This window comes from Chroicocephalus ridibundus, chromosome 4 (assembly GCF_963924245.1).
Source record: "Chroicocephalus ridibundus chromosome 4, bChrRid1.1, whole genome shotgun sequence".
NCBI classification, from domain to species: domain Eukaryota; kingdom Metazoa; phylum Chordata; class Aves; order Charadriiformes; family Laridae; genus Chroicocephalus; species Chroicocephalus ridibundus.
This window is the reverse complement of record NC_086287.1, coordinates 38,663,424-38,675,651: the sequence shown is the minus strand read 5'-3', so window position 1 is coordinate 38,675,651 and position 12,228 is coordinate 38,663,424. Positions and strand designations below refer to the sequence as shown.

The 12,228-nt window shown below is 33.4% G+C and overlaps 1 protein-coding gene across 1 annotated transcript in view; it reads right to left on the bottom strand.

Moving 5' to 3' along the window:
* RYR3 (ryanodine receptor 3) overlaps positions 1 to 12,228 on the bottom strand; it is a 233,033-nt gene that overhangs the window by 39,974 nt on the left and 180,831 nt on the right. The window contains exons 65-70 of the mRNA XM_063334430.1: positions 11,026 to 11,156; positions 9,604 to 9,924; positions 8,009 to 8,249; positions 6,373 to 6,460; positions 6,172 to 6,264; positions 1,453 to 1,467 (exon numbers count right to left, since the gene is read on the bottom strand). Of these exons, the coding sequence (XP_063190500.1) occupies positions 1,453 to 1,467; positions 6,172 to 6,264; positions 6,373 to 6,460; positions 8,009 to 8,249; positions 9,604 to 9,924; positions 11,026 to 11,156 (889 nt within the window). The remainder of the gene's footprint in view (positions 1 to 1,452; positions 1,468 to 6,171; positions 6,265 to 6,372; positions 6,461 to 8,008; positions 8,250 to 9,603; positions 9,925 to 11,025; positions 11,157 to 12,228) is intronic.

Sequence of the window (12,228 nt, the reverse complement as noted above, 5' to 3'; positions counted from 1 at the left end):
AAGATAGGTGAACCTTAAAACCAGAACATTTTTAAAACATGAAAAGAAGATCCATTCTGCCTTTGCCATCAAATTCTGCTGCCTGTGAATTCACAACTCCTGCTGGAAAATGTGTAAGTAGAGTCACAGACAGAAGCCTAAAGACAATAAAATTATGCCTCCTTCAGTTCTAATATGCACCAATATGAGCAAACACAATACCTTCATTTAATATGTAAAGCATTAAATTGGATGTCTTTTGCCTAAACAATTATCTGTGCTAGAAGGACCTCAACAAGAATGATACAATCTAGTTGCCTAACAGCACTTAATGATCTTACTTGTCTGAGGATTTAAACACACAAATGGACATTTCTTCAACAAATATATACAGAAAAAGAATTACAGAATCTTCAGTAGATTCATAATAATTAAATATACAACCAAAATTAAGAAATAATTTATTTATACTGTAAAAAAAAGATCAGTTAAAACTGGTTATGATGGAATTAATATTTTTAGCATTTCCAATCCTCCTTAAATTTTCAATTTTCTAAGGTTCTCATGAGAGCATTCATTAAACCCTACTCCGTATACCTGGGGAAGTTTGACAATAGCAAAGCGTGAAATCGGGTCTATCAGTTTAACACAACTGCTCACTTTTTAACTTATGCCTCCAATTTAATTAATCAAAAACTCTTCACAGCATCATGTGTGCTTCTCAGCACACATGGTGATGGGAAAGATGAAAGGGTTTTATGCTCCATTTTGCTGTTCATTCTGTTTCACCAATGAAGAACATGCCATAGGTTGGAAAGTACTCTTCTATATTAGAAATTCATATTAAAAAAAGATAAAAATGAATTATGCAAAGGAAGGTGAACTATGGTTCACTGGAAACAAAGAACGTTTTGAATATATCAAATACATAAAAGAAGCAAGTATTATTCAAAGGCTTTGTTACATCTCACATCCTTAATAAAGATCATTTTAATTTTGCAAAAAGGTAGGATTTGAACTCTACATCTTATTTAAATTTCATGGCTCTAATACAGTCTTCTATTCATCTACAGAGAGGGTTACATCACATTTCTCCCATATATTTTTACTGAATATCAAAAGCAAAATACATGTTTCTGATGACTCTACTTAGGCATTGCTTTTACAATGTCTGCTTCAATATATTAGCAAAAAAATCATAATGCAGAAAGACAGCAGAGGCGGAATGTACATCTAAAATAATTACAAAAGGTAACTTTACTACATTTTCACATTAAGCAATGTGTGGGAGTGCCAAAGGGAATTTCAGCGTCTCTGGTCAAATACTGACACTTTAAATTGGAGAAAATTTATAGTGGGTGGAACCTGGGCCTTCACTTTGTGACGCCACTGCTATGATCAATGGAAAGAATGCTTGGAGCCTGATCATCTCTAAATCTAAAACAAAGACACATCATGCACTTTGACCTGTACCTTTACTTGCATGGCCTGTGTGAAAGAAAAATAAAGGGAAAAAAACATGAGTAAAAGATGAAAAGATGATAATTTTACAAGTTAGTAATAAACTTACTTAGCTTTATCAGGACAACAAAAATAGTATAAGTTTTTAGCTAGAACTATAGACTGTAAGTTCCTAGTGAAATAATTTTTATTCAGCTTAATCCTTATTAAATGATTGAACTTCTGAATTTATCTGTCACTATTTAGCCCTACCATTTGTTGCTTCAGCATATAAGGAAGTACGTCTAGTAAGTAAGTACATCAATATACTAATTACTGCATCTTTTCCCAATATTGTTAAAAGGAGGAAGGTGTCTGGAACTCTGGATAGTCAAATAACGAAAAATATTCACATTTTCACCAAAATAGCTCTTTCCATCTCTTTTCCCCACCAAAATATGATTGAAAAAAACGATGTTTAGAAATGGAAATCAAACTATCACTGTGAAGATGCAGCATTTCATTTATAGATGTATTTTCCCATTGCATAGCTCATTATCCTTTTGAAGACAGCCTGAGAGAAACCTTGACTTAAGCAGTTATCTCTCAGCAGTACCCACTTTGGGAATACTATTGTAAACTAAATTGTAACTCTCATACATAAACAGTTTTTTTTCCTGTTTATTATGTTAATACCCTAAGTACACTTAAATAAACATGTATTCCACAGTCAACACTGTATTATCATTGTGTCAGGCAATCTTAAGAAGACAACAACAAAACCATGTCGTTATGGTAAAATGGCAAAAAACCTCAACTGTTACTCAAAAGAATCTTTAACCAGGCATGGGAAAATACTATACAAAATTGTTGGTTAAAAACAAACAGAAAAAACCATAAACACAAACAAGCTCCCCCTTCTGTGATAATATAGTAACTTTGTTTTCCTGTGATACTTGAATTAGCTTCAAAATGTTTAAGCCAGGCTATTATTACAATCTTTTTTTATATCTTACTATATTAATATAACATAGTGAAGAAAATCAGCGTTGAGTCAAGAAAGACTGAAAGACTAATCATCAAATTAAGTTTAAGCACCTCAGAATCTTCAATACCTTACTCAGAGAAACAGCAAATTTTAATTGAAAATTTCAATTGCGTGAAATATGTAGATGCTGCACAGACATGGCTCAGCAGATATACATCAAAGGTAAGTAAAGACAAGACATTAATTATATTTCATTTATTAAAGATGACCGTAAACATAATCCACTCATGATTTACCATAGTATATCTAAAGGAAATATTTTCTATGCAATTGAAATAATCTCAAAGAAGAGATGTAAAATTCTTGCAGAAAATACTAACACAAAACCCTCTAATTATCATAAATTTGCAAATTATATATGTCACATATTACAAATGGGCACAAACCACAACGTTGTTTTGTAAAACAAACTTGGATTTTATGACTGCCTCAAACTTCCGTAATAGGTCTATCCAAATGCTTTTTAAAAATAGACACAAAAAAATTAACAATGAGGGCCAGTCAAATAAAACTTCAGGAGGATATGCAAGTGTTTAGCAAATGAGGTTATATATCCAGCCACACATTCATTTAGATTCCAAAACTTACACAGAAAAATTGCCCACATATGTATTACACTTTTATTGTGTACACGTGAATGGACAGGTTTAGTCTTTTATACCAATTAGCTGTAAAACACAATAGGACATCATTGCATCTTAATCAAAATGCTATTTTATTAACAAGCCTATGAAGGGTTCAAAAATAACAGATTAGTGGAGTTGAATGTGTTTAAATTCTCCATTTCAACACTTCTATCACAAATCTGTTATTTCAATGCAATCTAAGTTACCAGTCCCTCTCGGACTGCAAGTTCTCTAACTTACCATTCCCCTCCGAGCAATCTGCTGCCATTTTTTTAGAAAAGAAAAATTAAAAAACTTGCTCAGCTGTTAATACATTCATTTCAGAAAATATTAACAAAGTTAATATTGTAGACTCAAAATACAATGGGTACTTAATCATTGTATTGATTGTAATTATGAATCATTTGTTACCACTGCTATTATCTACCAATAACTAATGTAATCCTAATCCTTCATGCTCTGCATATTTTTTTCTGCATATGGTATGTAAAGATATAGAACCTTCCATACTTGATATATCACACCTTACTATCACAGTATCTTCTATTTTAGGAAGAATACTAAGTCTTGGTTGTAAGGCAGACAGTTGTCTAAAGGCATCTGAGATCAACATGGGGCCTTCCTCCTTTTAAGACCCCCCAAACTGTTCTGTCTTGGGAGAGCTGTAATAGCCAATGTTCATATTCACCGTTATCTATCCAATCTCATGTTAGATAAATAATGGATATGACTGCTTCCACTAAAAAGAATGTGAATAAAGAGGAAAGTGGTAATTTTTCTGTTAGCACACTGCCTCCTGAGTTAATGTTCATATTAAATCAAGAAATTATAAAAATAATGTTCCCTAATGTAATGTCCTCTACTGATTGTTCTCTGAAGATATAAGTAAGTATCAAACCTTGCAGGTAATCCTGAAATTCAGTTATGTATGATAATTTCTTGTTTATTCTGAACTATGCAGTCCTAAAAAAACCATTCAGATCTAAATATATGCTTTCATGACTGTGCTGGGTTTAGATAACTTTCATTACATATTGTGAAATGTTATCAATTTCCTGCTTAGAAACCATGTACAGAAAAGCAATACAACACTTCTAAAAGATGTCTCATGTATTCTATCACGGTATTTAAGTCATCATGAAACAAACGCCTATCCAAATGATCAGCTGTTCTGCAATCACTCCTGCACATATGGTACCATATTAATAAAATATTAAGTTATCAACAATACAATCTTTTATTTTTCCCTATATTAGCAATAACCATGCATAGTGTCCTTGAGCACTGTGATTTGATATTAATATGCTTACCAAAAATTACATGCATATAAAAAAATATATAATCTCTCAGTACTGTATACCCATATGAAGAAAAGTGCATTGACATATGCATCTACATCCCTCTTATGTATAAATATTTAAATATACACAACAGGTATCTGAAAATGTAATCTCAAAACCAAATTCTCTCAAATTTGGGTCATATAGCTTCTTGATGTTAAATTCCTGTGATTTCATCTGAAATGGAGCAGTCTGAGGGATATCTACTCTTTATTTTCTAAAGATTTGTTTTTGTCATTCCTGCCACGCCAGACTGACTCAAATGTGACATTAACAGTTTACATCATATTATCTGTATATTTATGTATATATATGATGTAAATATAATGATGTATATTTACATCATATCAATACTGCAGTGAGACACAATTTAGATTAAATATGAATCACCTGATTCTAATCTATCATGTTTTTAAAAAAGTACACCTAATTCTCTGCTCCTCAGGCCAATTCTAACATATAAATGTCAAAGTATATGTATTAAATGTATGTGTAGTGATTACCGTATGATAAAAGCACAGAGCAACACGTTAGACTCTGCTATTGTGCGACTGATCATCAAATAGCCTGGTCTGTGCCCACTACGCATCTCGCTAATGAGAATATACAAACATTTCAATTCTACCACAGAAATTCAAGGAACTGCATCTTGAAAACAAGAACACATTAAAAAGTTTAGTTTTCTTCAAATATGTATAGTTTGAATTGCTGTTCAGTGCCAATCATGAACTAATGACAATCAGAAAATCTGTTAATTTTGCTTGTAAACTTTCCAATATCAGGATTTGACTTAACCAAGTTTCAGAATTTAAAATAATATAACATAAAAGAAGCAAATGTTTTTTAAGAGAATTAAGAAATGTAATGGCACATCTTATCTGACTCTCTATTCTCTAAAGTTGGACTTACAGTAGCTAGGTTACAGACAATCAAATATAGTGAAATACAAAACAATAATCCCTACCATTTCTCTGGAACACTTTCAAAATAGGATTCCTCCAAATACATTACAAATATAAATAAAATAAAGGCTTCTTTGCTACATTTACCAACAATGATTTGGAAGTAGTCTTCAACTGGCTTTAGTTGAGTAAGGCAATCTTCCTCAGCTACTGTCAAAGCGTCATTTTTTACTTTGACAACATGCATTTTCTCTATTATACAGGTAACAAATGCAACTTTCCAGCCATCATGTCAGCAGCCGGTCATATTGAAAACAAGCAAAAAAGAAATCAATGTTGTCATTAAAAAGAAAGTAGAAGAACAGTGCCCATGTGCCATGCTATATGTATGAATAAAGAGGTATATGCAAAGACAGCATTCCTCCATCAAGGTCAACAGAACCATACTGATTGACATCCACAAAAAAAGATCAGGCAACCAATGTTTCTTCAGTCGCTTTTATAAAATAGTCTACCTTTCTTTTTTTCCTGAAAGGTCAATAACCCATATTATGTATTACAATCCATGTTCTCTTAGCTGCGTAACTTTTTCAAATCAAGACCTTTATTTTAATCTTCTCTCTTTGACTGCTTAGCAGACATTTAATAAATAACTCTAAGGTACATAGCCTATATTTTGCATAGTAGTTGTCGTGTCTATCATCAAGAAGCAAAACTATTTTTTGTTTCTTCTACCAGCACCACAGCTGCGATGTGAGTAGATTTTCAGAGCCTTCTTACAACATACTAAACATGTGCCGAAGATTTAACTGATTCACAAATTTATATTAACTTACTTTAGACATCTTGCTCTTGGTGTCTCCTGTTAAAAATGCCAAATTGTTGATTTCATTCTGAATCACAAAATTTTGTTCTTCTCTTTTGAAATTCTAAAGATGAAAAAAAAAAAATCACCACAAGTTTAATTCATCTGTGTGTACCACATTCATATTTAAAGATAGAATGAAATGGAGGAAAAAGTATTTGTCTTATCTTACATGTGATTTACACCACAGGATAAAAACTTCAGCTACCATTCGAAAGAGTTCATCAGAATCTGCATCTGGTTTCTTTAGCCAATTGGCTCTAATTACAAAAACAAAAGGAATTTCAAATAAGACATTTAAAATAAGACAACTGAGTATAACAACTTCTATTTAATAAATCAGGTTACATTTGTATAGTTAATCTTGGAATTTAATGAGAATCATTTCAATTTTCCATGACCAAAGTTAGAGCCACCATTTTTCATAGCAGCTTAACTCATCTCCAACAAACTCCCAATTCTTGGCTACTTATTTCTGCCTGCTCCTGCTCCCCATGGTGCCAACAAATGCTTTTGTGCCTGTTCTGCAAACCAGACTAGGAAACAAACCTGACTGAAAAGCAAAACCGTTTCTCTGAGTATTTCTCTATTTCTCTATTTTTTTTCATAATAAAACTTTATTATCAGAACTTTGTGTTGATTCTAAGGAGAAAACTATAATAGGGAGAGGAGGAATAGTACAGGGAAATGAATGAGTGGGTAGAGCTGTAAGAACTGACTACTTCAATTGGTTTATTTTTGTAATCCAGGAACTAATACAACTTCAGTCTAGGCTGGTCTGCACAAGGATGCTCAGAAAACATGGGCAAATGAACTAACAGATGCAGCCCTCTTAAGTGACTCTAAATTAAAATTCATTGATATGACCATACATAAAGTGGGTATCCGACAGCAGACATGGAAGGAACTATTACATTTTAAATTATGCTTACTAACTCTATCTCTCTAGTTGGATTTCTCCACAGCCCAGTTACATTTGTGTTTTTAAAAAATTTTAAGTGTTTCCTTGCCAGCAAGGTCTGACGTAGTAAAGCCCTCAGTTCATCAAGAAAAAGCAAATCATTCTCGGTGTAAACTGGTTCACAGCATAATGATCATGCATGCAATGAAAATGCTCTTAACTAGCCTAATATGTACTAACACCTAAAAACTAACACCTAAAAAATGTAAGTAGGCAACGATTGTGTACAGAAGAACAATGTTGTTCAGGATAGGATTAAGATACTGTAGATACTGAGATACTACAGATACTTCAGACACTCTTCTGGGACAAAGGAAAAGGAAAGTGTAGGCACAGGATAATCCTTCAGTAAATGGTTGAGGAGAAAAACTTCTTATTATTCCAAAGGCAATACAATGTTGTCCAAACACTTTTTATTTCCATCTTAAAAAAAAAAAAAAAACAACACAAAAGATTAACATCTTTGTGGTATTATCTATGGACAGAATGATTCAATTGAGGCAAAATTTTTTTTTCAGCCATTCATTAACAGTTAAGGGTTTTAGACACTTTAATTTTTGAAAGGCATCTTCATTTGTGATGTCATTGGGCTGTGGTAGCATATATAACAAGTCTGGTCAGGAAATGCATTCTCAATGATAATAGTGCAGTTACAATAGAATAAAATAAGCCAAAAGGATGTGAGAAGATGGTGTGAATTCAAGGTCCATCATTCTATAAGTTAAGAATCTTAAAATACTCAGGTTCTGATTCTTAGCATAACATTAAACGTTCTTTCTGATTATCTGATCATGGACTCCAGTACATTAACTAATAAGTGTGACTTTAATTATTAATTTTTATTTACCTGTTGTTGTCTACATAACGTATCAACATTGGATAGAAGGCGTAAAGGTCTCTACAAAGAACAGCAAACTCATCGAGAATTAGTAGCTCAGCTTCTTGGGTGTCAGTTTTACTATCTGCTCTCAGTTGCTCCTCTTCCATCACAATCTTTATAGCTTTCTTCTTCAATTTATCCAGTGTTGGAATAAAGTGAGTTTTGAGCAGATCAGGCCTGGCTTTGCTGATGATGGGTTGCGCATAAACTATACATAAAAATATAGATAATCCTATGATTAATGCATAATTGATGTTTTTCATTGTATTAATATGAAACTTTGCAGTTCTAGAAAACATAAAGGTCATAGTGCTTCACCTATTTCTGGAGCATCATAAAATTATTAATAAAAATAAGAATATAGCTTTGTAACAACTGTGTGCATTGAGAGATTGAAAATTAGTTACTGGGAATTCAGATCATAAGTATTTCGGTCTTATGTCAACTAAACTACCATGGTTTTGGCAAAGTCACACGTCTCTAACTTAAAATCTAAACAAAGTAGGCATTGAGACACAAAGTCCTCACAAAAGTACTGTTGGGGTTTTTTTTGTTGCGTGTTTTTTTTTGCATAGTGTCAGAAAATAGTCAGAAGACAGTATTCTGGAAGAATTCCTTTACCTCTTACCTTGGGCAAGCTACAATGCAGAGAATGAATGACTAATGCAAGACAATAGATCTACTTTGTACAAGCATTAGCAATAAAATACAGTTCACCTGAGTCAAAACCACAAGAACCACATTAGTACATTACCTCCTTATGCACACAAGCAGACACTACAAAACTGCAAGCAGTGGTCTCTACAATTAAGCATCAAACTTATTACTGAATTTTAATGGAGTCCTTGTTATTATTAAAGATGTTCCAGTATTTAAAAAAATACTGAAAACCCAGTATCAATGGGGCATTAGAATTTAGCAGGAAATTATTACCTTTACATAGATTTTCTTGAACCACCTTATTGCATATTATAGATACTCTCACACTTTTAAGATGAATGATAAAATAATACAGTAAATTTCTTCAGTTAGCTAGCTAGCTACTAAGTGTTACAGGACATTTTGAGAAATCTTTCTGCTCATTTAGTAGCTCAGGCAAAGCAACTAATTCTGAACTTGGGTTACTCCTGGGATTATCTCACCATATACACTGTATTTCCCTTTTGTCCTGATATTTCATGAACAGAATTCACAGGACTTCTATCCTCCACTGCAATAATCGGTCCTTATGTGTCTTGAAAATTAATGGGATTCACAATTCCAAATTAAATGCTAAGGCTCTTATACAGTGCATAGAGAAGGTAAGATTTTCAAAATCCATTACGTTGTATAGAAAGCTCTCTGCTTACAGTGATGCTACAATGCATGCATTAAAATAATAACAAAAAATTTCAAAAATTAAAATATCTTTCTCTTATTATTACTTATCTACTCTTCATCTTTCTTTCCTGCTGTTTTTAATTACAATTTATTATTATTATATCACTGGGTAATATGGTAAAGCGTAGCAAAGTAATTAAATGTTATCAGGTACAATTACTCTTTAAAAATATTTACAGTACCTGCAATTCTTTTCATCCAAGATGCTTCATCTATTCCCAGATTGTTGTTAATGATTTTCAGAATGTTTCCAAGAATGATGCTCAGGTGCTCAGATGTTATCATTGTACAGCAAGGCCCAGCACTTTGAGGAACACTCTCAGGGCCTCTTTCCCACCAGTAGGATAAATAGTTGCATAGCATGGGTAAGATAACCTCAATTACATGCGGCATTTCAGTATACCTTGCTCCAGACTCTGCTAAATCATTAATTTCCTTTATTAGTCCATCTAACTGAGGGATCTCTGGACACATCTCTTCTACTGTATCAGGCATACCTAAAACTGCAAGTAAGGGTAGAAAAGCAAAAGACTCATTAACAAAATAAAAGACAACATCTATGTTCATCAATGTTTAGAACCTAAATACAAATAACATCACTCAGGTTGTTTTTCTGTCACCATCTTGGGCAGACATAACTATAGTAAGACTTTGGGGTATACGCAGGTCTCTCATTTCATAAATTTTGTCTTTCTGATGATATGCATATAGCACTGGTGTAGACGATAGCTGCCGGAAAGCTAAGGCTTTACTGTAAGGTGTCCTGCAATTATCTGATGAACAGCCCAACTATGTAAAGGGGCAGAACTGAGAGCTTATATCAATATTGGATAAACTCTGGACACTGTTTCCATAATCATTCACAACTTTCTTGTCAATTTGCAAAAGATTAAATCATCCTCAGGGACAACGAAACAAACAGCTCAAAATTATGGGTGAGCTTAAAATTAAACTGTACCTAGTTCACGAACTCTGCACATCTATCTCCCAACAAAAATGCCAGGAAAGAATTCCGGTTGTCAGATGCTTGTACTAGAAACTGAAGTGTGCTTGTTCAGCAGTTAACAACCCATCATAATCTAATGCCAGTTGCTCTAGCAAAATTCTTCTTCCATTAATGCTGCTCCTATAAAGTATAGCTGACAGGAAGGAAGGGCTAGCACAAGCTATTCCATAACTGCTTTTATTTGTAAAAACTTGTGAATCATATGGAACAGATCTACCTACATTTTTTTGTTTGTTTGTTTATAGTAACAATGATTTGGGCAGGTAATTACTCTTACAAAAATCAATGAGAAAAATACCGAAATGCTTTAAGATATGAGAGTCATTCAAGAGTGAGTGAGGCGAGAAGCAAGTGAAGAAAAACTGTGTAGAAGGACTCTTCTTAGATTAAGGCTTCACGGAATCAAAGTCATATTCTGTCAGCAACTCCCTATACCAAACTGCATTGGAGTATTGGTAAGACAACAAAAAATATAGATAATTGTCTGTTCTCATAAATATTATATCTCTTGCATTTTGCTAAAAAGAACACAACTGTACAATTTACTAAAAATTTTTGTAACATAGATATGCTCTTTGACTGTGAGAACAGTACTTACTCGCTCTTTCTCTTGCACTTTTTGTGTTGAAGACAGACAATGGGTTGTAATGGTTGAGAGAAGGTTCAAGGAACGCTACTGGAATGGCTGCGGCAAGAGATGCTAAGCACTCACCAAGTGCGGGACGCTGCCTGTATATGAGAGGCACTAAAAGTTACCTGAGAGGAAAAGTATTTCACTAGACTTTCAATGTCTTGCATGCGTTATAAAGCAGCATTAACATTTATTGCTAATTTAGTTTACCTTTTTAATACATTGGAAACTATTTGACAATTTTGAGAAATTGCATTTTTCACATGAACAAAATAACTAGAATTTATAGTGGTATAGGAAACACAGTTTAAAAAAAAAAAAAAAGAAGCTCCACCAAGTATTGGATATTAAAAGTAAACTGCTCCACAATGCAACTGTGTGACTACAAACCATCGAAAACACATCTAGAATAGGCACAAAGAAGAGATTAGTAACTGCATATTCTTATTATACCTTCAGTTTGCTTAAACAAGAAGCAAATACATATAATCAATAGAAATTTGTTTTGGCAGTCATACTGTTTTTCAATATTTCACTTCTTTTCTGGATTTATACATATATATATATCTTTTGCTTCACCCATTATACCATTTACATAGTCAAATGATGAGAAACACTACTGCTACTCACTGAAGACCGATGTCACGACTTTAGGGCATTCCGTGTGGTGTGTTCGGAAAGGGATAATTCTGCATTCTCCCACACAACCTTCCCATGTTCCTATTTGTTCTGTGCTAGCACTAAAGCTCAGATAGCATCTTGATAAGCTGGATGAAGGAACAGGTTCAGCTAAAAATAAACCTCACTGTAAAAACAAAATTGACCAAGCCAAACCAACAGCAACCGAACATGCTCATGATCTGGCTGCATAAACACTATTCACCAGAAAAAACCAGAAAGGCATGGAAATGTACAGATGAAGGTGCAAGAGTGGCTGAGACAATCCTTTTCAGCATAAGATCAGACTCACATTGGCTTAAAACTAAAGCTAAGATGCTCTCTTGAAGTTCTGAAGCATTGTTTATAGAAGACGCCTTACAGATTTTGTTATGCTTGACATACAGATTGGATAAAGATAGCACATATCTTTCATCCTTTGAAGCTCTTAAGTTTTTTTTGGAATAGAAATGGACCTGTTGAGGGGGTCCAGATGAGGGCCGCAAAAATTAT